This window comes from Juglans regia, chromosome 1, assembly GCF_001411555.2.
Source record: "Juglans regia cultivar Chandler chromosome 1, Walnut 2.0, whole genome shotgun sequence".
In the NCBI taxonomy this organism is placed as follows: Eukaryota; Viridiplantae; Streptophyta; class Magnoliopsida; order Fagales; family Juglandaceae; genus Juglans; species Juglans regia.
Window position 1 is genome coordinate 3,510,106 of NC_049901.1, and position 27,983 is coordinate 3,538,088.

Sequence of the window (27,983 nt, forward strand, 5' to 3'; positions counted from 1 at the left end):
CAACTACGTGCTTTCACCCAAAAGTTCTATAATTTTTTAAAATGAACTAAACAACTTAAAATTTCACGGTCCGATTTGAATACAAAAATCATCCTAATTTATCTCATCTAATAATTATAATTATTTTAAAATATAATAAATAATTTAATTTTTTAAAATCTTAAAATAATAATAATATTAAAAATAATATTCTAACAATATTTTATTTAACTTTTAACTTGATCTCAACCCATTACCTAAACTTTCTTTAGGTGTGAAGGCAAAAATTATTAAGATTTTATTTAGATTCAGAAAGTATATGATCTTATCTAATAATTATAATTTTTTAAAATTTTTAAATAAAATATAATAAATAATTCGATTTTAATAAAATATTCAAAATAACTCACCAAACGACTAATCAGGAAGTAAAAAAATTAGAAACAACATATATTTTAATAATTTCACATCTATATTATTTTGGTAGATAATTATTTAAAATGTGTTGCCATTGTATGTAATGTATCATATAAGAGAAATATTATAGAGAAGTTATTATTGTAATGTATATTTTATATTCACTGCGTAGCTACTTCTAATTGATTGTTTTTAATACTCACTTAGAGAGATATATAGTTTAGATGATGCCACATCATGTGTATAAAATTAATGCTCATAATAATGACTTCTATCTATATTTATTCATCATACAAATTTCTATTTTCCGTTGCGACGAAAGAACGGGAAGAGAGAGAACGCGAGTGTAAAAAAAAGGTTGTCTTGTAGTATAGTCATCCACGCCAACACGCGAATTTCATGCTTCGATCCTAAAATCATCTCGATTTATTATTATAATTTTTTTAAATTTTAATATAAAATATAATAAATAATTTATTTTTTTAAATTTTTAAATAATAATAATAATAATATTTTATATCTCAGCGTCCAAACATAAACTCAGGCTTTGTTTGGATTTCAAACTCATCTCAACTCATTATTACAACTTTTTTAAATCTCAATATAAAATATAATAAACAATTCAACTTTTTCAAATCCCAAAATAATAATAATATTAAAAAATAATATTTTAACAATATTTTATCATCTCAACTCAACTCACTTTAGAGTTGTGCTATAGAGAAGCCTCACACTCTACACACCCACTTAAAAACATGTGATTTTATTTTTTTATCCTCATATTTCATATTGAATCACATGAAATATGAGGATAAAAAAATAAAATCACATATTTTTAAGTGGGTGTGTAAGATGTGGAGCTTATGTTTAGAATTTTTCCTCACTTTAACATCCAAACACAATCTCAATCTTCAATCTTCAATCGTCGAAAACTAAAAAAGGAAGAGAAAAAATGCACCGAAAGTTCCCGATATCTTAAGGCGGTGGGAGCCGATGAATACGACGCCGTACATGAAGCATCCGGCGGAGGAGGAAGAATAGGTTGATCATAACACCTACCACACGCTCCAAATTGCTGGAGCTCGTATGGATGGGATTGATAAGAAGGAGGAGATCGTTGTCAGCTACGATTTCCAACCCATTCGCCCCGTCCGCGTCGTAGCTCCTCCATCCCAGTCCCCCAATTTCGATGCCACCCCTGCTCTCGCCGGTAGGGCTTGGAGCTCCGCTTCCGATCCCAAGCTCAACACCACCACCGTCGCCGCCGCCACTGCTACTAGAGTAACCCTCTCTCACTCTATCTCAAGTGACCTGGTAATTTAGGGTCTAATGTTGATTTGTTTAGGTCCCCAAGGATGATTGCCGTGTGCATTTTGTTGATTTTATCTATATTTCTTGAAGAGTAAATGCGTTGTGCTGGCGAGACTTCTTTTGGCAATGGTCGATGTGTCACAGAATTAGACTTATTAATTGCTTTGGAATAAGAATTGAGGATATATAGGTTATTTAAGCTAGCTCCCATATTGGCGTACCAGCATATTTTATTCGCATGCATTAATTGAAGTGGAATGTAAGTGAAATGCAGACATACAAGCAAACCAGAAATTGTATTCAATTTTTAATGGTATGGGTTCACGCAAGTTTTCATACAGAATAGTCCCTCTGTATCTATATTAGATGTTCTATGATGTATGGAACACGAATTCTGATAGGGAAAAGGATGATAAAAAGGATTTAAAATTTTGAATAGCTGATCCTGAGCATGATTTGACATGGTGAAGGAATCCAAGGAGTTTCTCTTGTTTTGGTTCAGGAAAGGGTAGCCTGAGAAAGAAAGTGAAGATTTAGGGCAGATGAGTTCTTACAGCCGTAAACATTTTCCCACCATCCAATCCTCACATAAATGGGAAAAAAAGTCTTTGATAGGTGCTAAGTCGAGAGTCTAGAGCATTGTTATTTATCCGATATAAAAGCACTAATGCCCTCATTCTGAGAATTATTTTGCTAGCACTAAAAGTTTGTTATAGCTCTCTGCTTGAGTTTTTACCTTTTGCTTTCTCTGATGGGGCTTGAAACTTGGTCTTGAGACATTGAAATGGTTCTTATTCTTATCTTTATTTTCTCCTCTCTCCTTTTTCTGTTTTATTTATCCTTTATGTTGGTAGTTTTCTCATTTCCTTTGGATCAGCCAGAATAGTGGCTTTGTTGGACTACTTTCTCTTGTGTTATGGGTCATTTTTGGTGAGTGGGTCTGTTCTGTTGCTTGAAAGTTATTGACGCTAGACTATATTATTTATTTCTTGTTATTCTCTGGATACATTTAATTGGTGTTCCATGTGTTATGCAGAATTATGGTTCTTTGTACAGTGAACCTGCAAAAGTCATGCTAGAGAAGGATCACGATGCCTTTGGTTCTCCAATTGTGTCTGAAATTGATAGAACAATGAAGAAACATGCAGATAATTTGCTACATGTATTGGAAGGTGTTAGTGCACGAATAACACAGCTGGAAAGCAGGACCCGCAACCTTGAGAGTTCCATTGATAATTTGAAGGTGTCTGTTGGAAACAATCATGGAAGCACTGATGGAAGGCTGAGGCAGTTGGAGAATATTCTTAGAGAGGTACCCCTTCTTTTCTGACACTTCCTTTTATTGTGATGGTTGCTCTTTAATGCATCTGGTATATGGGTGAAACTTTACTGCATTTGGTGGCTAAAGGCTTGCTTGGGGGCTTTGATGCTACTGGCCGCCAAAAGTTTCTCAAATAGGCCCTATGGACCACGGTAAACTCATGTTGTTAGTGTGTTCCCAACATAAGATGATTACAAATGCTTTGTCACATTGTTGACAGAATTTTTTGAGTTAAGTGGATGATGTTGTGGAAGGGTGATCAATAGTTTGCTCATTACAATCCCTGCAGGTTCAAATTAGTGGATTTGCTTTGATCTCTGTCAAAATTTTAGTACCTGCTAATAAGCCTATCCAACATGACATGCACCAAACAAGTGGTGTAGTATGCTGGATGGATATATCCATGCGTGCTGCATATGTCATAGATGCATGCAGGATTGATATATCCATGCATACTGCATATTTATGTTGATCCATTACTGTATTAATGTTATGTGGCCAACCATTCCTTTGAGCTGTTCACGATCTTAAGAATCTTTGGGTTGAAATCGACAGGCAACAAAAATATTTTACCCCAATGTCAGTTGGTTCCCTTAATATCCCAAAACTTGGTGCAAAAGCTTTCACAAATTCAGTTTAGGTTCTTGCTTGCTTTGAATTCATGAAAGGGTGCTGCTACTTGGCCCATGGTTTTGCCCCCTCAAAGTTACCACTAGTGCAGTTGCACTTTTTTTTTTTTTTTCTCATTTTCTTTCAAACATTTTTAAAACATCGTTAACCATTAAGAAAAAAATTAAAATACCCTAACGGTAACTTTGAGGGGGCAAAATGATGGGGCCAAGTATCATTTTCCTTCATGAAAACTGCCGCCAGAATCTTCCTTCAGATTTCCTTGATATTTTAGAATATGTTAGAGTTAAATTATTACCTCTGAGAATATTTACTCTTTTTTTATGAACCATTAGTTACAAAAAAAGAAAAAAAACTATGGCCCTGTTTGGATACAGAAACGGTTTCATCTCATCTCATCATTACAATTTTTCCAAATTCCCACACAAAATATAATAAACAATTCAACTTTTTCAAATCCCAAAACAATAATAATAGTAAAAAATAATATTCTAACAATATTTAATTCAATTTTCAACTTTCATCTAAAACTATCTCATCTTATCTTACTATCCAAACGTGGCCAAAACTTGGTGCAGAAAGTGAAACTCAATTTTTTTAAAGCAAAGATGGGCTTCCCATAGATATTTACCAAATCAATGTGATTAGTATATTCACTTTCTCATTTACATCGAGGCTAGCAAGAATCCAGATATGTCTCAAACCAAGACTCGGGCAACGGCGTGAGGGCTAAATCACTTGGATCTGAAACTTTAATATATTATGCATGCTAGCGACGTTTGTACTGGTTTATTGGTCATTGTAGTGTCTCCAATTGGTGTTTGTTCATTGACATACAGGTGCAATTGGGGGTACAGGTGCTGAAGGATAAGCAATTAGTACTTGGTGGTGAGCCGGGGCTTGCAAAGCTACAAACATCCGAGGCAGAGCAACAACCAGAAACCCAGAACACTGTGCAAGTAGATTCTGTGCAGCAGGCTGCATCTGTTCCTCAGCAATGCCAGCAACATCTTCCTTCTGCTAATAATCAACAGGCTGTCCCTGCACTTCCTCCCCCTAACGCTCCTCCTCAACCTTCTCTCCCTCCAAATCTTCCACCTTCATTTCAATTTCCTCCTCAATTCCTTCAGAACCAGATCCCCTCTATTCCTCAGCATGAGCCTTACTTCTCTCCACCTGGACAAACTCCTGAAGCCCCAAATCAGCAATATCAATCATCCCTAACTCAGCAGTCGTATCCTCCTCCTGCAGCACCACCACATCAGCAGTTTCAATCGGGCCCTCAACAGCAGTTCTCTCAACCACCACCCCAGCTGCCTCAGCAGCGCCCATCTCTTGCACCTGCTAATCCCCCTCAACTCCAACCTTCATTAAGCCACCATGCTGAGGAGGTACCTTATGCTCCACAGAACTACCCACCTAGCCTTCGCCAGCCACCCAGCGGACCCCCTCCCTCGCAACAATTTTTTGGGGCACCTTCTCACATGTATGAATCACCATCTAGCAGATCCAGTTCAGGTTTTTCTTCTGGATATGGCCCACCTTCTGGGCCCACTGAATCATACCATTATGGTGGATCTCCTCAGTATGGTGGCACTTCTGCAGTGAAACCACCACTCTCTTCTGCTGTTGCCCAGAGTGGTGGAACTGGTTACCCACAGCTTCCAACTGCTCGGGTACTACCACAAGCCTTGCCTACCGCATCTGGGGTCTGGTTCTGCGGGAACGGGGAACAGGACTCCTGTCGATGATGTGGTTGACAAAGTGATAAGTATGGGATTCCCAAGAGACCACGTGAGGGCAACCGTTCAAAAGCTTACGGAAAATGGCCAGTCAGTTGACCTGAATGTAGTGCTGGATAAGCTTATGAATGAAGGGGAAGTTCAGCCCCCAAGAGGTTGGTTTGGTCGATAGTAGTAGGATAGGTGTTTTGTTTTCTTCCTTTTTTTTTTTCTTCTCTGTTTTCTTGCGAGCTCTGGTGTGTGAGCGCTTATCGTAAATTTCATTTGTGTATACTGACAATAAACGAAAGTGGATTATTGTATTTACAAAAGTTTTGAGATTTCTTTACGGTGTATTTATTTACAAAAGTTTTGAGATTTCTTTACGAAAGTGGATTATTGTATTTACAAAAGTTTTGAGAGTTTTGTCATTCAATGGTGACGTTTGGGTTCAAGATTTGAAATCCAGAAAATAAATATTGACATCTAGTTTTGAGTTTGTAGTTTTTTCATTCGGAGGTTCTTCTCTGTTTATAATATTTGGAATCCCCATTAAAGATTAAACTATAGAGCATTATGAATTGGTCAGCATGTTTGTTTATTTATTCAACTCAAGAGATAAAAAGTGCTACATTTGCAAAAAATTTAGTAAAAGTAAAATTTATACAGTGACATGATTTTATATAATACTTTAGATATATTTTATAATAAAAATGATTTTACAATTTAATATACTACATTAAATTATATCAATTTATAGATTTACTTTTGTGAGATTTTTTTACGTTTATAACATTTTTCATGACATTATAATATCGAAAAATATACAATAATTTGGAGATTCAATATTTCATTAAGTTACTCCATTTTCTGAAGACAGTATTTAATTACATTTGTTTCATCCCAATAACAACAAATAGAAAATAATGAATCTAAATAAAAATGTAAAATAATATCCCACATGTAATTCCAAATGTAACTTTTCTCTTTAATAAACTTTCTTTGACTTGTTATTTTCAATAAATATGTGTATTTATTGAAATAATTACATTTTTACTCCCACATAGGGAGGCCACCGAATAGGCAAAAGAAAAATTGTATTTTTTAATTTTTTTTAATTCATTAAATATTTTAAAAAAAAAATAAAAATAAAAAATTCATTTTAAAATCCTTACTTAACTCTTAAGTAAAAAATAAAAAAAATTCAATCGATAACCACCTTATGTGGAAAAAGCATTTCCCTTTTTTCATTCATAACTTTTACTTGATTCTCAACTTTAATTCATGCCATAAACTATCTATATTTTTAATTTGTATCGCCTATTAAGATCTAGCAACTAAAGTTAATGAAAGTTTTGCAATGAATCAGAATAACCATTAGATCTAATCCGAAATATAATTAGAAAATGACGATAATTTACTAAACTTCCGATAATTCGATATACAACACGGGAAAAATAGTGCTAATTTATAGACAAAAAGTAATTAATCCTTGCTTCAAACTTATTCATTTACACTTGTTAGTTCTTATCTTCTTATTTCATGAATTTGTAGCATACGATCTAACACACACAAAAGGCTATGAAAGCAAACATGATTAAAATGATGTGAAAGTATGTTTACTTAATTGGGGAAATTGAGTATTCTCAACCCTAGCTCATGATATTTTCAAATCTCCTTAGGTGTAACATTAAAGTTGGATTTGGTATCATCTTTGCATGTATTTAATGGTTGAAAATTAATCATGGTATTGTGTGTTTCGACTATGGGGGCATGAATATAATTTCGATTATCGGACTCTATTATAAAATATAAAAAAATAGAAAAATCATTTGCACTTTAAGAAACCCCAAGGCTGCCCAAATAAATAAATAAAAACCCATGGCCATGGGGACACAAATAAAAATTTTAGATTATAGTTTTCGTCCTCACTTGATTTTATTTGTTCTCTTTCCGGTATTCCGTCTCCGTTCTCTCTCTCTCTCTCCAAAAAGTCCCCTTCGGCCTTTGCTCTTCACGGCTCCAAACCCCAACCCCTCCCCCCCCCCAATCTTCATTCTTCACTCACAAAACCTCTTGCATATTTTACCGTCCTCCGAATCTTTGACGCTGCGAATTTCCCTAAACCCCTCGATTATCTTGTTATTACGATCCTGCCCCCTACCCTCTGCAACTACCACATCTCCCAGCAATGCCTCTCATGGCCGCCTCGTCGGCTTCCCCTGTGATATTGAATTAAGTAGAATCAATTTGTAATCGGGCGAAGCTGGATGTCGCATTGGGTTCGCATTTTTTCTAGAAGATTCTGTAAGAATTCTATGCTTGCGTTATTTTATTATTTCATTGTTCTTTTTAATTTTGTTCTAAACCTAGACTACCCTTGTTTATTGTAATCTTTATTGTATTCGACTCGTCCAAATTTGTAGGTTCATTTGTTTACACAGCTTTTTTATTATGTAGCTGCGAACATCTAATGGTCTAGGTCCGTCAGGAGCTTAATTTGGTAGTGTGTAAATACAAAACTAGTGTTCCATCTAGTGCTCCTATTTAGGTTTTCATGTTTAGTTTTATCTTCTGCAGATTGTCACGATGTTGTTTCTCTTGAGATGAGGTCAATTGGGATATTGGCATAAGAACAGCTTTCATGTCATCCGATCTTTTGCTCGCATCTCTATAAAATTATCTTTCTGTTTATTTCAACGTGAGAAATGGGGAACACCCCTATTTGAAAAGGTCCTCTCAATACTATCGTCAGTTTGATCTTGAATTTGTGTCAAATGTTTGAACTAAAGTAAACCAAACCATGATGGTAGGAATAAACCATGATGGTAGGAATAACGAGTGTCATTCAGTAATTAGTGGAAATTCATATTGTTAATTCGTAGGGCTTTGGCATTTGAAAGTGAATTAGTGTAGATACCATATCCATGGTGATCTTTCTGGTTCTTTAGTTGTTTGTTCATGGCCATTTGGGTTAGCATCTGCGATGCAGCTTCACTGTAATGAAATGCAGTTTTTTTGGGATCCTGTCATTGTGTCACTAAAATACAGATAAAGAATGGAAAAAAGAAGATTCGAGTCTTTAATATGAGGCGGGCTCTTTCCTTGGATACTCTTCTTAAATGAGAATTTTTGGTTGGTTGATGTTGCATGATGTTAAGATATAAAATAATAAAATCTACATCTTCCCATTAGTTTAAGCTTTTGGGACAATTGGTGATTTCACATGGTATCAAAGCAGAGGTTTTGAGTTCGAACCCTGACTTTACACTCTATCCCATTTAATTAAATATTTCACTTGTTGGGCTTACTCATTGAGGGAAAGTCTGGCCCACAAGTGAGGGAGAGTGTTAAGATATAAAATAATAAAATCTACCTCTTCCCATTAGCTTAAGCTTTTAGGACAATTGGTGATTTCACACATGGTGAGGCTGTACATCATCTATTGTCCCACTGCCAGCTTCATCATGTAACATCGCTAGATAGTTTGTAATAGTCTATTTTGGCATTGCTTGTATTCGTTACTAGGAATTGTTGGAGAAGCTGATTTGCCAAGTGTTAGGTAATTGAAAATGGAGTTTTGTTTTTCCTTACTTTATGGGGAACCTTTAGGCAGATGTTTGAGTGGATGATTATCTTAGGTTTCTCTTTTAGCTGATGTCCATATTGGCTTGCCATTTTTTTTTTTTTTTTAGGAATGCTTAAAAATATTTGACATGCTTTCCTCTTCGATGATAATATGATATTTATCAAAAAACTTATCTCCTGGCTCTCTTGATCTTAATCCAGTGTCTGGTAATTCATTGGCAATATGAACAGAAGCTAATATTTGCCTAGACCTGATGAATGGATTTTGGGATTTGGAGATGATCTTTTCTATCCTTTTTTAGCCTATTGGCGAGAACCTTGACCATAATAGAAGTGGAATGGCTTGGACTTCCTCTTTGCCAATTAGATACCTTGGAGTTCCTTTGGGGGCTACATTCAAGGCCATTTTGTCTAATCTTCCTACTAATTTTTTATCTTTAATTCCTATTCCTATTGGTGTGGCAAATTGGTTGGAGAAGTTATTTCGAGACTTCTTGTAGAGAGATTTAGGGGAGGAAGCTAAGTTTTATTTGGTTAGCTGGGATAAGATTTGTACTCCTTTGTCATGTGGTGGGCTGGGGAGGAAGCTAAGATTTTTAATAAAGCATTACTTGGGAATTGGTTATGGAGGTATCATCAGGATTGTGAATCTTTGTGGAGGGCTGTTATTGATTCAAAATATGGGAGTGCTTTTTTCTTGGGTGAAGTTCTAATGAGGTAAGAAGTACTCACGGTGTGGGGGTGTGGAAAAGTATTAGTAGTGGTTCAGATGATTTTGTAAAATAGGTTTTTTTGTGGTTGGTGATGGATCCAGGCTTCCTTTTTGGCATGATCAATGGTGTGGTGGTAGGGTTCTTAGAGATCTCTCTTGTATCGCTCAATATCCAGATGCTTTGGTGGCTGAGATTTTGGACTCTTCTAGTGGTTCATCCCATTAGAATGTTCAATTTTCTAGAGTTAATAACTGGGAAATAGAGGCTGTTTCTGAATTGTTTGGCTTGTTTGCTACACAGCTTGGGCAGGATGAAAGTGATAAGATGGTTTGGAGGCACACTGGTAATAATAAGTTTTCAGTTCGTTCTTTGTACAAGTTGCTGTCTAGGCCGAATGGGGTATGCTCCTTTCCTTGGAAGAGTGTTTGGAAGAGTAAGGTGCCTTCAAAGGTTGCGTTCTTTGGCTGGTCTGCTTCTTTAGGGAAGATTTTGACATTGGACAATTTCAAGAAGCGCAGATGAATTGTTTTGACTTTTGAATTGGTGCTTCTTATGTAAGAAAGCTGGTGAATTGGTGGATCATTTATTATTACATCGTGAGGTGACTAGGGTGTTGTGGTATGAAGTGTTTTAATAGGAGTGTTTTAACGAGATTCTTATAAATAAATAAAAAAAGAAGTGGAATGGCTTGGGTGATGCCTAGGAGGGTGGCAGATCTTTGTGCTTGCTGGAGCTGTTTAAGGGGTAATTTGCAAATTGCTTCTGTTTGGAATATGATCCCTTTATGCCTTATGTGGTGTATTTGGGATGAGAGGAATGGTCGATGCTTTGAAGATAAGGAACGCTCGGTGGACAAACTTAGACTTTTTTTTTTAATACCTTATTTCTATGGGCTTCGGTAATTGTATTTCATGGAACTATTGTCCATGATTTCCTTTTCTTTTTCTAGTTCCTGACTTGTAACTAGTTTCAGTTTTTATATACTTCCTGTATACTTGGCTTTGCCTTGCTACTTGTCTCAATAAAATTTCTTATTCATAAAAAAAAACCTTGACCATAACTTTGTAGATTCCACACATGAGGCTAATCAGTTGAAAACCTTTAATAGGTGTTTCTAATGCATACTTCCCATGTATTTGGTAGCGCCTTTTCCTCACTAATAAAATTATCTTGTAAAAATAAAACTCATTTATCAGTAAATGCTAAAAACAATTTATGTCTGGATGTAAGCTAAGAATAGTTCTAGTCTTTCTAGCAATCTAGATTTTATGTTCTTTTGTTTTCCTTCATCTTCCTAGTTAGCTGCTCCTTTTGTGTACACCGTGTACTTGGGTAGTGCCCCTTTGCGTGTTTAATAAATAGATTTTTAAAAGAGTATCAATAAATTATTAGTGAGCAGAGCCAAACACTTCGGACAAGCATTAAAAAACTCCACTCAACGAATGAAAATAAATGCAAGAACAGTTGATTGCCAGAAGAGTTATAATAAAAAGATGATTGCCAGAAGCCATCTTTGCATGCAGTAGATCCAAATGATGATTTGCATATAACATATTGAATGTAACACTTGGTACATATTGAAGTTTTATTGTAAACTAAAACGTCAAAGATTACAAAACTAAAACACTATACATATCGAATAGGGAAGTTTTAGTTTTGATTTTCCAGCTATGTGATTTGAATTGACATGATCACTTAAATATTGCTTTGTTATGATTACTTTGGATTATACCGGTTGTGATGATTTCCTATTTTGATCTTTGCCATTATCTATGTTGATCTCCCCTTCACTCTCTCACTCTCTCTCTCTCTCTGCAGGTTCTCTTAATTGCTGGAATTGTTCTAGGCAATTGAAGCCATTTGATTGTTGCATCTAGTGGGAGTTTGGAACTTTGAATTCTATAAAATACTACTGGATATTACAGGAGAGTCCTATGGAGCTGAAAGTTTCATCTCCAAAGCCGGTGGGTCTTTCTCCCTCTGATTGTGTCAGTGATCCTGAGGAGAAGGAAGTCAGCGATGATGATGATGATGATCGAAACCATAAGCATCGTAGGCGGGAGACGCGCTCCCAATCTTCGGAAAGAGATGCTTTGGAGCATGTGATAACAAGGCCGTATAGAAAACGCAACAAACCTTACGAAAATGGGCATCCTTTTAGGGAAAATGAATCTCAAACAAGTGAGAAAGACCTATCTTCAAAGTTTGAAAGAAGACGCCAAGGCTTAACATCACGAGCACCTTTGGATTTAAATCACAGATTTTGGGGAAACCAAACATTTTCTGGAGCTGGTCCTGGTAGGGGACGAGGCTGGGACTCTGGCACTTGGAACCAACGTGATTCAAGGTTCAGTTCAGTTGACATTGCATCTCAAATGGTTCAGCAGGGTTCCATTCCTTCAAACCTGTATAATGGAAGAGGGTTGCCAAATGTTTCAAATGCCCAGGGTGCATCCTGGAATGCATTTGGACTAATTACAGGACTACCAACTGGTGGCCTAGAAACACTTCATTCCATTGGTTTGCAAGGAACACTCAGACCATCCATCAATTCTTCAATGAATATGGGCATTCCTCGTCAACGCTGCAGAGACTTTGAGGAGCGTGGATTTTGTCTAAGAGGGGACATGTGCCCCATGGAGCATGGTGTCAATAGGATTGTCATTGAAGATGTTCAGGTATGCATATTTGTGATATATGTTTTTTTTTACTGAGGCTTATTTATTAGATATCAATGGCTTATTTGGCAATGCCTAATGCTCTACATAATAGAAAAATGTCAATGGCATTTCATTGTAATCAAGACTCAGGACCAAACACTTAATGGGTCCAAAATCTTCAATTTCTGCTAGAAATATTTTTTTTTTTATAGGTAAACAAGAAGTTTTATTCATAAAAGGAGGCAAAGCCCAAGTACATAGGAAGTATACATGAGAATTTCTGCTATAAATAAATAAACTTAATTATAATAGGATTTAAAATGTCCTAATGATGCTTTTTGATTTTTGGGTTTTTCCTCTCTAGGAACCTTCAAGTTTCTTGGTTAGACCAGCTGTGAAGTTTCTTGGAGGGCACCGTCATTTCCTTTTTCTTTTTTCAAAAAAATTGCCAATTTCTGATTTCATTTCTAGCTTTTTATGCCAATTCCAATTGAACTTTATATTGGCTTGTTGGACCTACCTTGCCAGAGACAACACAGACAAACAAACATTCTTCTTGTTCCTGATCTGCGTAATCTCAGTATTCAATGGTTATTAGTATGACACACACAAACATACCTCTTGTTGGCCCTGGTTTCTGTAATCTCAGTATTCCAGGATTATTAGTATTTGGTTACCTAACCTGCTGGAGAAGACCCTTAATTGTGGGCGACTCCTGTAGATCATTGATTCTAATGGGTCACTTGGAGATCCATGAGATGAACTAAAGGAACAGAGGTCTTTCCAAATATGTGATTCCAACTTCCTGACCATTTTTTGGGCAATCCCATGCCATCAGTGAAATGATTCACAGGGGCTGGTTTTTTTTTTTATAAGTTAAAAATTTTATTAAACACAATGTAATAGGCGAAGCCTGAGTACACGGGAAGTATACAAAAGAAACACCTAGTTACATTCTAATACTAGAAAAGCGAAGACAAGAACTTGTTTACAGCCCCTCCCTTGAGTACAATAGCAGAGAACCAGCTAAGCAGGGTGCTTATAAAAAACTTCCAAAATGCATCTATATTGCGTTCCCTATCATTAAAGCACCTCTTGTTTCTTTCCAACTAAATACACCACATAATACACATAGGCATCATTTTCCATGCGGCTGCCACTTGGGAACAAGTATGCATTTGAAAGTTGGTCCAGCTTGCTAGAAAATCGATCACTGCTTTTGGCATAACCCAGCTCAGCCCCAACCTTCCAAACACTCCATCCCTCAGCACTTTGGCCATTTCACAATGAAGGAGTAGATGGTTCATTGATTCCGCTTCTTTCCTGCACATAAAGCACCAATCCAAAACAATCATTCCGCGCTTCCTCAAGTTATCAATAGTCTGAATATTCCCTATTGCTGCTGTCCATACAAAAAAAGCCACCCTTGACAGAACATGAGCCTCAAGTTATCACAGGGGCTGGTTTTTTGTAATTAGGATTATTGTATTTATTCGAGTCATCTTTAACCAGTAACTCAAATAGGCAGTGCATATGTTGACTTGTGCTTTCAATTGCCGTACTTGTTTTTTCCATGGGCAATGGTCCCTTTTTACGTTGCAGACCATGTCTTTTACTGCTTGTGTTGTAATTAATCTTTGCAATCTGCAGAGTCTTTCACAGTTTAACCTTCCTGTTTCACTTCCAAGTGTTCACCTTCTGGGAACACCTGCTGGAACAAGACCTTTGCAATCAGTTAGTGCTTCTTCAACCACTTTGATGAACAGCAAGGGATTGCTTAACAAAATTAGCAAGCCTGGAATAGTCGATGATGGTTTGGGGCCGAATGGTGCATTTTCTGGTTCAGGTTGTGTGGGTGGAGCTGATTTGTATGATCCTGATCAACCCCTGTGGAATAACAACTGCCCTGAAACGTCAAATGGCCTACTCACTCTACAATCACCCAAGAATGATGAAACTGAAACCATGTTGGATGATGATCTCTCTGATAGGCACAATGGCAGGTCATATGACAGTGCTGATAATGAGTGCCTTGTTAGAAGCACCGGAACTGCTGTTGGCTTACAGGGTACTGGTTCGTCTGTTTGGGGTAGAATTGGTGGTTCAAAAAATAGATTAGACATGAAGGCAAAAATTGATTCTTCGATTGTTTCCTCGGCTTGTTTTGAGAATGAAGCTAAGGAAGATAAAGGGGCCTTAGCCAGTGTTCAAGGCACTTCCCGCCAAGGAAAGCGGATCGTTGCTGATGATGTTGGTCCAAAAGCTACAGCTTCATCTCCCAAGAGACCGAGTGATACTGCGCGTAACATCCGGAAACCTTCTCAAAAGGCTTTGCGTACTCTATTTGTCAATGGCATTCCCCAGAAAAACAATAAAAGGGAAGGTCTTCTTTCTCATTTTCAAAAGTTTGGAGAGGTAATTGATATTTATATTCCAGTAAATGGTGAAAGAGCATTTGTCCAATTCTCAAAAAGGGAAGAGGCAGAAGCTGCTCTCAAGGCACCTGATGCTGTAATGGGTAATCGCTTTATCAAGCTGTGGTGGGCTAAACGTGATAGCATTCCTGATGATGGCATAAACAGTGGTGGTGGTGTATTTGTAACTCCTTGTGGTGCAACAGCTGCTTCAGTTCCATATCTCCCTTTTCTTAGCAAAGAGAAAGACATTAATCAGTCTGCCGCTTCAAAGAGTAGTGTTCTCCATGCTTCTGATGCCTCCGGACCTGTCTCTGATCACCCTAAGCCTGTCATCCCGGATGGCCCTAAGGCTCCACCTTTGCAAAAGAAGCTGGAGAGTTTAGAGTATTTGAAAGAGGAGCTCCGCAAGAAACAAGAATTGCTGGACCAGAAGCGGAATGACTTTCGGCGCCAGTTACAAAAACTCGAGGAACAAGTAAAATCAAATGTCCTTACCTTTAGAATTTCGTTTCTTGCTACACATTTTATTTATGCTACAAGCTCTTATTGTGGGGTCTGTAGCCTCTTATATTTTACGAGTATATATCTGGTGATATGCTTAACTTATATTTTTATAAGTATCGGTATCAGGCGTCAAAGCCAAACATGCAAATGCATTGTTTTACCTTCACAATAAGAACCATATTACAGTACTTTGCTACTTAAGACAGTCTTTAATTGACCTTTTGCAGGCTACAGGTCCGAAGGGCGAGGTAGTTTCTGAACAAGTTGCAAAGAGACCTAAACTGGAAATAGTGGCTGATACTGCTAAAGCCGCTACTCCAAGGTCCTCCTCTGATCCTGGTTCTGCTGTGGCGTCACCACATGCCGAGATGGTGGGGGATAAGAACAAATCATTCGATAATGTCATGTCCCATAGTCCCAAAATAAGCACAAGCCTGATGCTGCAGGAATCTATGAGCTTAAAGCAGCCAATTCGTCCATTAGCACCTGTAGGGGCCCCTTTTCTAACGAACAGATACAAATTGGACAACCGTCCTACTGCATTTAGAATTCTTCCACCTTTGCCAGCTGGACTTGTGAGTGTAAGTCTCTCTCTCTCCCCCCCACCCCCCACCCCCCAAAATCCACACACACACAAACAATGCAGCCGACAGGCGTGCAACTGTGACAAGGATATAATCTCACCATGCATTTGTTTATTATTGTTTTTTTTTTTTTTAAATTTCCTTTACCACTTATGTAGGGCTTCAAATATTACATTTACGGAGTACTATGCTATTTATTTTGCATGCTCTCCTTACCTTTTTTTTGGTGTTGGTTGAATGGTTCGGATCAATTTGTGATTGTGTTTATTGGTGTAATCAATGAATGATCACCTGATCTCTTTATTTTATCTTCTAGGATGCTGTTTTGAAGGAACACTTTTCATCATATGGTGATATTTCTAACGTGGAGCTAGAAGATCTGGATGCCAGTGAGTCAGAGGCATCTAAAAATTGCTCAGCTTGTATAACTTTCACCACACGTCGATCAGCTGAGAATGCATTTGTTAATGGTAAATGCTGGCAAGGCCACAATTTAAAATTTATGTGGCTGACATCTAGTAATTCTTCTGGGGGCAGAGAAAATTCTCCATCCATTCATAAGGGGCATTCAGAACCTGATGATCAGTCTCAAGAACAAATATCAGGTATAATACCTGAGGAAGTTTCTACTTCAGAAAATGGAGAATCTGAAAATCCAGTAAGAAAAAGTGGTATTGAGCATACGGAGATGGATGAAGATTCCCAGCCTAGTGCAAGCCCAAGGTCCGGTGAGAAAGAGTCGACTAAAGCCAATGTCTGTTGAGGATGGGTTAAAAAGATTTGTACAGTGAGGTAAGATAAATCATTAATCTGTAATTTTCAGGACGTTGCTTTAGCAATTGCTGAAGATTGATTTTCCAATGCTTTCTATGTCATGCATGGGATATGTAGAAAGGGAATTTCTTGATTTTTGACCGCCACATGAGATATTTGTTGGTATAGTTGAGAGGTGAACAATGTTGCCTTTCAGCTTGGATATATATGTTTAGGAACAAAGGATTAATTTTTTATAACTCTTCTGCAAATTAATCGATATTTTCACTACAGAGATTTGGGATCTGATTTGAATTTTGTTCTGTTTAATATATAATTGAATTGATATGTCTGTGCTGTAGTCTTGTTTCATCTCCACAGATTTTGAAAAGTATGGCACTCTTTAAGATTATTTTATCCCCATAATTCTGAATGTACGAAGTTAATAAATAATAAATAAAAATAAAAAAGATGTAATTTGGGCTGTACAATTTATTGGACTAGACCAAATCACCAGATGCTAGGTATAGTTTCCCTTTAATTCAATCAGACCCATTTGATCAAATTGATTTTTTCCCCAAAAGAATGTCAAATTAATCGACATCTACTTCGCAAAATTTTAGGTGATAATTTGTAACTATACATACTTTATGCACTGTAACTGATTTTAAACGGTACACCTAATGTGTAAAGATGGAATCCAATCCCTTTTCCTACCGACTATTGTAACTCTACCACGGTCCACGACCGAGAGCTTGCAGTCTATCGGTTTGGCTCTGCTATCCATTCCAGCATTACCTGACACTTCGATTCTTGAAGATACCAGAGCACTTTAGAAACTTCAATATCAGACGTGTTCAGCATCTATGTGTAGAACACAGAAGCTAAGTAATCTTCCGTTAGTACGCAATCTCATGTGGTTGATATAATTTTTTGCATAAAATTTGCATGAATTCAACCACCAAAGTGGGCACTGTACAGAACATGTTCCCATTAAGTTTTCATTCTTTCATATTCATTTGCAAAACTATTCACGAGGGTTCTACTTATACCATGGATTGGAACTCAAACTTCTACTGTGATACTTGAGGTTTAGATCAATTCGAGGACATTGACAAGTTTTTCACAAATAATTATACCCCGAAACTCAAAAGCTTCTATTTGCATGTGGTGAAATAGAGGATTCTACTTACCCACAAAAACCATGTCCAACAGTCCCATGCTACTTCTCCGGTGGTAGATTGTTAAGTCCTGTATTTGATACTTGACACAACATCCTCGACTAATGACAGCCGCTGTACTTGTACCCTACTACAAATGCTCCTCCCCCCCAAATTCTCGAATTGCCATGAGTCACCATGACAAAAAGATCCACTCAAAATATATAGCCGTTCCATCAGATGGGCGTTCACCGGCCAGGTTGCCTACTGCAGTCTGCCCTTATATACCCATGATTAAGCCCTTAAAGTTTATAATCCACATCACCAACCAAGCAGCTCAAGGACCACCACAGAACCACCACTGTAAGCGCAATTTAAGCTGATGCAGAATGCAGTATACTTGAGGCAAATTGCTCCCGACTGTGGATACTTGCCACTTGATACATAACCCTAGCTCATCTATCTGGGAAAACAAGGCACTCTGCCCTGAAATCTCTGTCCCTACACGCATTCTATGTTGAGCTTGAGTTTCACCAGCATTGTAGCTTTCCATAATCCATCGATCACAAACTTGCATGTTAGGCTATTCGGGGCATATCCCACTTTTTGCATCCTATCCTGGATTTGCATTAAAGAAGCCACATCAGCATTCTCAGAGAGGACTTTGACTAGTGCATTGTAACTTTCAGTATCAAAAATTTGAAATTCCTTGGCAAAGAAGCCCAATAATGATTCTGCCTTTAAAACATCTCTCTCCTTGCAGTATCCAGTAACTAAGGCCCTGCATATTGCTGGATCAGGTGGCACACCAAATCTAACCATCTCTTCCACTAAAGATTCACCATCCATGCTTCTGCTTATTTTACTCAAGCAGCTTATCAGAGCTAGGTATGTACTAAGATTGGGCTTTATATTATTAGTTACCATCTCAGATTTCAAATCCAATGCCTCTGCCACATGATTGCATTTGCAAAGCGACTCAATCAAATCATTGTAGACAACAATATCAGGCACATAACCGTATGTAGAGATTCTCTCCAGAAGACTTCTAGCTGCAAATGGCCGATTTTCCTGACACAATCTGACCATTAGATGACCATAAATGTCATGAGAAATTGGGACTCCAAATCTCTGAAGCTCCACAATCAAATTCAAAGCTGAAAGTAATCTACCTTCTTTTACATATCCCTCCATGATAATCTGACAAGTGAAACTATCTGGGCAAACCCCATTTCCTATCATCTCGTACAATAATGACCTAGATTCTTGCATCTTTCCCTCCTTGCAATACCCACAAATAAGAGTGTTATAAGACATAGTATCTGGAGTTATCCCTCTATGAACCATCCGATGAAAAAGCTGATGAGCCTCCCTAACCTTCCCTTCTTTACGAAGACCATTCATCAAGGCAGTATAAGAAAACAAATCTGGCAACACGCCCCTCCGATACATAATCTTATACAAATAAAACGCATCCTCGAGCCTTTCTTTTCTACAATAGCTGTTAATCAACGTATTATATGTCACCACATCGGGAATAAACCCTTCTTCTTCCATCTTCTCCAAGAACCCATTCACCTTATCCACATCTAGATCCTTGCACAAACTATGAGTCAATATATTAAATGTATGAGCATTTGGGTGTATCCCAATTCTCCCCATTTCTTCATATACTTCCCAACATTGATCAACCCAACTCAGCTTCACCAACCCATTCAAAAGCCTATTACAGGCAATCACGCTGGGGACAAAACCAACCTCCACAGTCCTGCTAAAAGTCCGAAAGCCTTCCTGAATCATGTTGCCTTTCACATAAGCCTTGATAAGCATATCAAAGACAAGCGGATCCCAATTACAATCTTCACTGTACAAAATCAAACTTTCAAAAACATCATCCTTTGGTGACACATCCCTAGCAATTTCTATCAATTCAGACAAAAATTTCATGGCTTGCGGAAGTTGTCGAGACCAGACCAATATATGAACAATAATACAGTAATTCTGGGTAGTGGGTTTCAGACCCAAATCACTTTTAACCCAATTGAAGAAAGTGAGAGCAGAAGATAAATCAGATTGGCACCTCAACAAAACTCGAGAAATTTCATGGGCACCCAGATGGGGAAGAAGCCCTTTAATGTCATTTTGAAGAAGAGCTAGGTGAGTATTTTCTTGTTTAAGGTTTAAGCAAATGAGATTCACTAAGTTGTTGGGGTTCCGGGTTTGGGGTAGAAACTGGTAGAGCGGCTTCGAGATTGACTTGGATTCTGAGTCTGGTAATGTTTGCAGAAACGAAGAAGAACAAGAGGAAGAGAAAGAGCAAGTTGATTGGAAAACGAAATTGATGGTCGCGAATGGTCTTGACGGAGATCTCGTAAGAGATCCAGAATCGGTTAATACGATGAGGATTTGATTAAAGGAATAAACTGAAGTTCGATGCATTAGTTGCTATGAAGGCTGAAAACAGAGAGAGAGAGAGAGAGAGAGAGAGTGAGAGAGAGAGAGGCGTACCAGGCGTTGGATTTGGAACGAAAAGGGCAGGCTCTGGGAAAACTAAAAAAAAATAACGTTAGATACCGTCTTGAAAAAATCATTTATTAAAAATAAAACTCAGATCTAGTCATTTTTATTTAAATTTCAAATTTATCCAATTTTTTTTTTTTTTTTTTTAAAAGAATGACAGTTTAGAACTGTAAATATTATTTATATCTAAAAAAATCTTATTTAGTTGATGCTAAGAGGAAAAACAATTTTTTCTTCAAATCAGTGTTCATGATTTTTCTTCAAAAACCAGTTTGAACACTGATTTGATAACGACTTAGAGCATTGGTAGTGGTTTATGCATCTTCATATGCAAAATCATCATTTTTGAAGAATGATTTTGCATATGAAAAAAAACTCTCACATTGGTTTATGCATCTTTGAACCAAATAATAATAAAATATTATTTTTTTTTTAATTTTTTATTTGTTTTCTAAAATTATTTTTTTATATATATTTTACAATTAACATCCACTTTGTATTATCAACTTAATACAAATTTTATGTATCAAAATCATCTTAATATAAATTCTACAAAATTGATTTTAAGGGTAGGAGAGAGAAAAAAATAGTAAACTAATGTTTGAAGAATGAACAGTGCTTCTTCAAATTTGAAGAAGCACTATTTATAGCTATGCAAAAATTTAGAGATGCATAAGCCAATGTAGATGAATTTAAAGACATATTCTTTAAATTTGAAGATGAAGATGAAGATAGAGAAGCCACTACCAATGCTCTAGGGGTTCGAGTTGGGTATAGCTTCAAATATTTCCGGTAGCAAGTAGCCTTGAAAAGTCACAAAGATCGGAGTCGCAAATTGTAATGAGCGTCAGTCAAATCTGTACATAAAACTTTTTCTAATCAAGCAAAGATTTCATTAACATACCTAAATCACGATACAATTTCATTAACATAACTAAATCAAGATACATGAGAGGATGGATCTTTTCAATAAACATCCCGTTACAACAAACACAATACAAAAATGGAAAAAGGAAAAATTGGATCTTGAGACTAAAAACTTGGTTTCCATCCATTTCTTGCAAGGAGGTCGTCGTCTAAATGATGATTTTTTATAATTTGCATAGATGTGCGAATTGTGTTGCCACCGTCGGAGGCAATGGATGTTGGTGATATACTACAGTTTGTCTGTCTTGAGAGGTTTACAGAAGATACTAGTATTCCCAGTCCTAACATCTTGGACAACTATGCTAAGAAAGATATTGACGATTGATAACTTAAGGAAGCGGGATATGATAGTCATGGAGTGGTGCTACATGTGCAAAAAGAATGAAGAATTGATAGATTATTTGATTTTACATTGTGAGATGGCGGGAGAATTATGGGCTGGTATCCTTGATAGAATCGGACTGAGTTGGGTGATGCCTAAGAGTGTGGCGGAACTACTAGTGTGCTGGAACAATAGACATAACAGTGCACAATTAGCAGCAGTGTGGCATATGATACCTGAGCTTAATGTGATGTTTATGGTCAAAAAGGAATGATAGGTGCTTTAACAACAAGGAGCGTGCAGGGGGAAATCTGGAATTTTTTTGTATTCTCTCTTTTACAGTAGTTTTATACTATTGTACTGAAGAGTGGGAGTGTCCATGAGTTTTTATCTTCTTTTCAGCTCACTAGAATGTAATTAGGTGTCTCATTTTATATATAAAAAAAAGACCTTTAGTTAGGAAAAGCGAGAACACAATAGAGTGACCAACATCAATTGGCTTGCTGGGTTTCTTCATGCTTGCCTGTGGCAGCGTTTGGATTTCATGCACTGGTGATAGCGATATGAAGTGGGTCAAATCTAAAAGATCTTGGAGTGGCAAAGCTGTCGGTAAGACACATGTAACCATCAAATGCTTTCCAACATGGTAGTGAGATGCATGTAAGGATCTGGCCCATAGATTTTAGTTGCGGTTTTGTTTCATACCAATAGATTGGCAACTGCGGAATTGTGTGGAAGGGCATTTGGAGACATTTGGTAACTAGAAAGTAATAGATTGGGCCTAGACTAAACCGGTGGAGAGAGAAGTTACAAAAACTTGCAAAAAAATCTATAAGGCAATGCAAAAAAAGGAAAAGGAAGGGAGAGAGGCTCCATCCTCCTCTTTGGCAAAGTAGCAAAATGGCCAAGATGAGAGACTTTTTTCCAAAGTTTTAAATATCATACTGTACCAACTAGAATGGCGGGAATTTACTGTGCCGGAACAGTAACCAGCACATGATAGGTCAATGTTTCATACCGGATCAAATATTGGGCATTTTGGTCAATACCAATAGGTTTCCAATGTTTCACTTTGTATGCAAATTTCAATCTGGTATGTAAAACCCAGTGGCATGGCGATTTTATAATTAAGGTTACTAACAAGGGATTTTCTATAAAGTTGGACTCAAAATGAAGAGTTTTTCGGTTTTTTTCATAACCATACGTGAGACCGTCAGACCTTTTAGATAGCTTAGACCGTCATCAGACATGATAAAAAGCCTGTATTGAGTCTTTTCACACTAAAAACATGCACAAAATATTTTATATATCATTATTTTTTAAAATTAACCGATTTTTTTTAATAAATTTTAATAAAGTAGATAGTATTGCATCCACAGGGGATGAGGCCCTCAGGGACTTTTCTTTTAATTTTAATAATATATAATAATAATTTATAGTTTTTATAATTAATTTTGAAATATAATTTATATATATAATTAATTTATTCATATATAGATTATTTCATAACGATACTTGTATCAAAATATTTCATTCCAGTACTTCGACTGAAACAATATTCAAAACTTTAATTTTCACTGAGAGAAGAGGACTCTCTTTCTAAGAAAGAGAAGCAAAAAAGATAATCTGTACGTAAAACTTGAGTTGCAGATTCTGCTCCAAAACTTTGGTCCTATTTTATTTTCTGAGATGCTACTTTACAGAATAATGGTAGAAGGGTTCCGAAAAAGGAAATTCATAATCAGGGGCACTGTTAAATTAAAATTTATGTTTGATTTTCCAAAAGATTCTCGACATGGCAGTGGAAAGAATGAGTGGAGACAGCATAGAACTCAAAACCAATGCTTAGAAATCAATCCATCAAGCGAGTAAATGATATTCCCCTCAAAAAAACTTCCCAGCCAATGAACCCATGTCCAAACTTATGAATCTGAAATGATTTCTGAACTTAATAACTCTCTTTGTTCCATGATAATCTGTAGTGGGGTCAATATCCAAACTCCAGATATCAAAATTAAATGAAAAGAAGAAAAGGAAGAAGAAGAAGATAACTATCATTATTTCTAGAATGCAAACGGAAGTCATCTGAAAATTTACATGCAAATTTAGAAGACCACAATTTGGCCAAGTAAAGAGACACAAGTTGCCCGCGCACATTCTGGTTTTAACCTCATTCAAAAGCCCACGTTTTCAAGGATAACCATGTTCGCAAGCTTCAGCTGTTTGTCTAGAGGCAAGTGGTCTTTCAAATATCCACAAGTCCTATGCATTACACGCAATAGAAAAACAGCCATATAACTCTCACTTTCATCTATAGGTTGTGTGTTAGCTGTATCATCACTGCATACTTTTTGTGTAGCCCATTTGTAAATGCGCTCTGTTGATGCCCAGAGATTAGAAACAACTGATTCTGCAACAACATCCCAGCTGGAGTCTGACATGAGAGAAGTGAGGGTAACTGGTAGATCACTCAACACAGCATGTTGATCCACAATCAGAAGAGGCATGTATTTGCAACAGCTACCACATAGCAGACCGAGAAACTGAAGTGCCTGTGGAGAAAGAATTTTAGTAAAAAGCATGGGCAAGTCAAAAGTAAAATTTAGATTTCATTAAATCCACAGCTACCGCAAGTCATTACACTGTCCATACGGATCAATTCACCAAAAACAAGGCAAGGGGGAATACCATAAAAAAAATAAAAACACTTGAAACTCTTCACCTAAATGATTTTACTGTTAGCAGCACTTAACAAAATATATGTAAACTGTGCCATCAGCACTACCCCGCATGTCAAACAAAACGGTTTTAGGCTTTCATTAAAGAACTGTAACGAATCCTTGACATGTCATCAATACTGATTTGCTGTTTTTCATTGTACCTCATTTCTCCCCATTCAAGTCACCATTAACAAGAGATTTTTGTCTTCCAATCCTGACAGATGTGAGAGTGACCATGCCCGTATTTATAATGGTCCCCTATGTTCTTTTAATTTTAATCATTCCACATTGAAGGGATTTGATGCTTAGTGCCTACCGTGGAAGGATAACTTGATATGCAGCTAACTTCTACTGCATCGGCAACCCACTGTCTTTTGACACTTTCCTCTGCACGTTGCAAAGCTGCTACAACTTCAATGAGCACATCCCAGATACCTGCAGATAATATATTTCATATGTCAGAAGCTTTAGATGCTTTCAGGTATGTAAGAGTACCATAAAGCTTTAGATGCTTTCAGGTATTCTCATTCTCTTCAGCATTGTGGCTGGTAACATGCAATTGTTCAACAATTATTTATTTATTTTTTATTGGGTTTTCTTATCTTCCCAAATTTTATGTGGGTTACATTGGCATAGAGAAACTAACCATGTGATTCAGAGTTTAATATATAAGCTTTTAGTCTTCCCAGCTCAGTCAATGGGAGGGAACCCATCCTAACTAGCTTGGCTTTGGCTTGCATCTTTTTAATTAATTCTACAGACTGAGTCAACTGACCATCTCTTCGAACTGGGTCCTCCTCTGCAACCTGTGATATAGTTATGAATTCAAGTAAGTCGATCAGTATTCACAAGTTAATGTAGTGAATTACGAGGGAAAAAGTTCAATTAATTTGTACCTATTTAAAAAAGTTCAATTAATTTGTATCAGAAAAACAATGGAAAGCATGATATTCCTTAAAAAAGTGTAACCAGTAAAGAAGGCTCATATTATCTCAGTGTCATTGGGGTTCGGTCCTCTTCTAAAAAAAATGTTATCTCAATGTCAGCATTTCTATGAAGCAGCAAACTAGAACAAGAATTTTCTCAAGTGACAGGCATACCTGCAGAAAAGTCAATAACCAAACCCGTCGAGCCTTCCCTAAACATCTAATGGCCTCAGACCACTCCTCTACAGAACTAAGCTGATCCACTTCTATGATGGCTGCTGCTCCCAATACTGGCAACTGGGCAAACAGCACCTCCATGCACCTTTCAATGTGGGATATGTAGTCTACAGAGTCAAGAGAAGCTTCATCTAGGCACTGATATAGACCCTTCCAGCACGAACTCCGCAACATTGAAGTAACTGAAGGCAAGTAGTAAGTTAAATCATTAAATAGTTTCTCAATCCTGGAACCTGAAAATACTTTTATCAGGTCGGCCAGGTGAATGAGCAGACATGATTGCAGATTCAGTTCAAGTGTCTTAAATCTGGACAGGTCAGACATCTCATCGAGGAAAGTTGCTAGTGGATCAAACTGGTTTGCATGAGCTAATGAAAACTGCAAACATTGCTTCCTGAGGATTCCTTCTTCAAGAGATGAATCAGGTGGTAACAACTCAGCAACTTTAGCCTCGTATCTCATGCAGCGTCTTATGATTGCACCCCAATCCAAGACTGGCAACCTAGGAGCACGTGAAAGGCACCTGAACACAGTAGCTACAGTTCCAACATGTGCAATGGGGCCTGTCTGAATGAATGAAAATTAAGAAATTAAATAGATTCATCGACAGAATCCTTTTACAGGACATACTTTCCAGTATTAAGATTATGTCAGCCAATCAAGATAAATGAGAGTAAATGTACTAACCATAACCATATCAACAGTGAGAAGAAATCGTAGTAATTGACAAGCATATTGGATATAGACACACATATCTTAGTTTAAAGGAACTGCCAGACAGCCTGAGAAAATAAAAAAGCTTTGGACATAGTGAACCCACAGAACTTGAAACAACAGACTTACCTCAGAAACATCCAGATGCATTAACCACAAACAGAGCCTCATAACCACACTGTCTTCAGAAAAAAATTGAGACACAGATTTTGAACCAGCTTCACTAGTCTTGATACCACTGTCAATGTTGAGAGGTTCCTTGTACCACAAATGATGCCGAAGAAATGAAACTGCCCATGCTGCATATTGTTGCAGCTGATGCCCATCAGAATTTTGGGCAACAAGAAATATCTCCTGCATCAATGATGTCAAATTCGGCTCACAAACTGGACTTGAAAGTAAAGGACCCCTGAGATAGCGAGATTCCTGTTCAACAAACACGAATAGTAATTTGAATGCATAACTGAACAAGAAGTGGATATTGGTTAATAAAAGAAAGATGTTATGGTAAGAACAGCAAAAAAATTACCTTTCGCTCAAAACCGGTCTGCATTGAGGAGGTTAGAGGATGCACGTGAACCAAAATCCCAGCACCTGCTCCCATGGCATTGACAACTCCGAACACCCCACCCACTTGGATAAGAGGAGGGGAAGGATTGGAATAACACTCTCTAAACAACTCTAGTAAACCTTTGACACACTCAACTTCAATAGGATGCACCCCTTCATTCAAAATGCAGGCAAGGAGGCCTCCAGCTCCAATGCATGATGCCATTAACAAACACTGACGAGAAATACTAGACGCTTTAACAGAAACTAAATCAGAAATGAGCTCCCTATAGCCATTCACAAGATGATCTAGTTCACTATCATTCATCAATTCTACTCTCTGGCAGAAAGTCACGACAATGGGAAGTGCAAGACAGGAACCTACTGACAATACAATCTCAGAATCTTCACTGCAAGAATCAAAATTTTGAACAAGAGAGTTCACATGTGGAATCCACGATATGATTAAGTCCTTTATCTTGAGCACAGCATCATGTGCCCCAGCTCTGTATATTGCACCAACAGAGCTCGCCAAACCAAGGACAAGTCCACCAACACCCCAGATATCTTCCTCCAAGTCATCACAGTTCTCGCACAGTAGATCAGCAGTTTTAACAGCATCAAGATCAGATGCATCTGGCATGATATATGCAGAGAGACTTTCCACTATATCAGATGAAGACTGAGTGAGCTTACATATCATTAGCGATAAGACCTTTACAATCTTTCTTACCAAGTCCTCTTCCTGCATCTTTCTGGTGTCTTTGTCCAAATTAGAGTTATCAGTAGCTTCAACCCTGGTTAGAAGATCTTGGCATGAAAAACCCAAGCCAACACCACAAGCTCCTTTGACAAGGATGCTTTTGCTACTACCTAAAACCTGAAGCGAAGCACTATTGGTAAATACACCACCAGGTAATTCATTTAACCTTCTTAAATGCACACCGAGTATATATAAAACTCTCGATGCTTTACAAGCAATAAGAATTAGATGGCTAAGCTGGACAAGAAGATAACACAGGAGTAACAACTAAATGCCAAGTAATTGTACCCTATTTTCAAAAACATTCTAACCCCTAAGACTTGTGATCCAAATAACAGGTAAACCCTCATGAAACCCTCCGTCACTTGTCATTATTAACTGTGGCAGAATATTCTTATTTCATACTAATTTTTCATGCAAAAGTAAACCCAAGTGAGGATGCCCTTCCCTCTGGATAGATAAGGAAAATTAGAAAACAAAAACATGACTACTTCAAAGGGTGAGTCTTCATTTTTAAAAATAGGAGGCAAGTGCTGCACTGCTGGCT

The 27,983-nt window shown here is 37.3% G+C and overlaps 4 protein-coding genes across 6 annotated transcripts in view; 2 read left to right on the plus strand and 2 right to left on the minus strand.

Moving 5' to 3' along the window:
* The first annotated feature begins 1,311 nt into the window (after positions 1 to 1,311).
* Positions 1,312 to 5,724, plus strand: LOC109007244 (proline-rich protein 2). The gene is given in 4 exon segments (XM_035693578.1): positions 1,312 to 1,677; positions 2,744 to 3,019; positions 4,498 to 5,363; positions 5,365 to 5,724. Coding segments are annotated over 4 exon segments (1,545 nt in total). The 5' UTR covers positions 1,312 to 1,482; the 3' UTR covers positions 5,573 to 5,724.
* A 1,570-nt stretch (positions 5,725 to 7,294) lies between these two features.
* On the plus strand, positions 7,295 to 16,906 carry LOC109007239 (zinc finger CCCH domain-containing protein 41). The gene is made up of 5 exons (XM_018986835.2): positions 7,295 to 7,686; positions 11,499 to 12,358; positions 13,991 to 15,232; positions 15,489 to 15,842; positions 16,162 to 16,906. Exons 2-5 carry the CDS (start codon positions 11,615 to 11,617, stop codon positions 16,606 to 16,608), a joined length of 2,787 nt encoding a protein of 928 aa, XP_018842380.2. The 5' UTR covers positions 7,295 to 7,686; positions 11,499 to 11,614; the 3' UTR covers positions 16,609 to 16,906.
* Positions 16,907 to 17,163: 257 nt separating this feature from the next.
* On the minus strand, positions 17,164 to 20,313 carry LOC109007240 (pentatricopeptide repeat-containing protein At5g40400). Its single transcript, XM_018986838.2, has one exon. It carries the CDS (start codon positions 20,195 to 20,197, stop codon positions 18,260 to 18,262), a length of 1,938 nt encoding a protein of 645 aa, XP_018842383.1. The 5' UTR covers positions 20,198 to 20,313; the 3' UTR covers positions 17,164 to 18,259.
* Positions 20,314 to 23,452: 3,139 nt separating this feature from the next.
* Positions 23,453 to 27,983, minus strand: part of LOC109007238 (protein RST1) — a 32,828-nt gene continuing 28,297 nt past the window's right edge. For all 3 annotated transcript variants that reach the window (XM_018986834.2, XM_018986833.2, XM_035693603.1), the window contains 6 exons: positions 26,654 to 27,553; positions 26,254 to 26,550; positions 25,348 to 25,977; positions 24,894 to 25,053; positions 24,564 to 24,682; positions 23,453 to 24,079 (listed from right to left, as the gene is read on the minus strand). In XM_018986834.2, the coding sequence (XP_018842379.1) occupies positions 23,702 to 24,079; positions 24,564 to 24,682; positions 24,894 to 25,053; positions 25,348 to 25,977; positions 26,254 to 26,550; positions 26,654 to 27,553 (2,484 nt within the window). In that variant the 3' untranslated portion in view covers positions 23,453 to 23,701. The remainder of the gene's footprint in view (positions 24,080 to 24,563; positions 24,683 to 24,893; positions 25,054 to 25,347; positions 25,978 to 26,253; positions 26,551 to 26,653; positions 27,554 to 27,983) is intronic.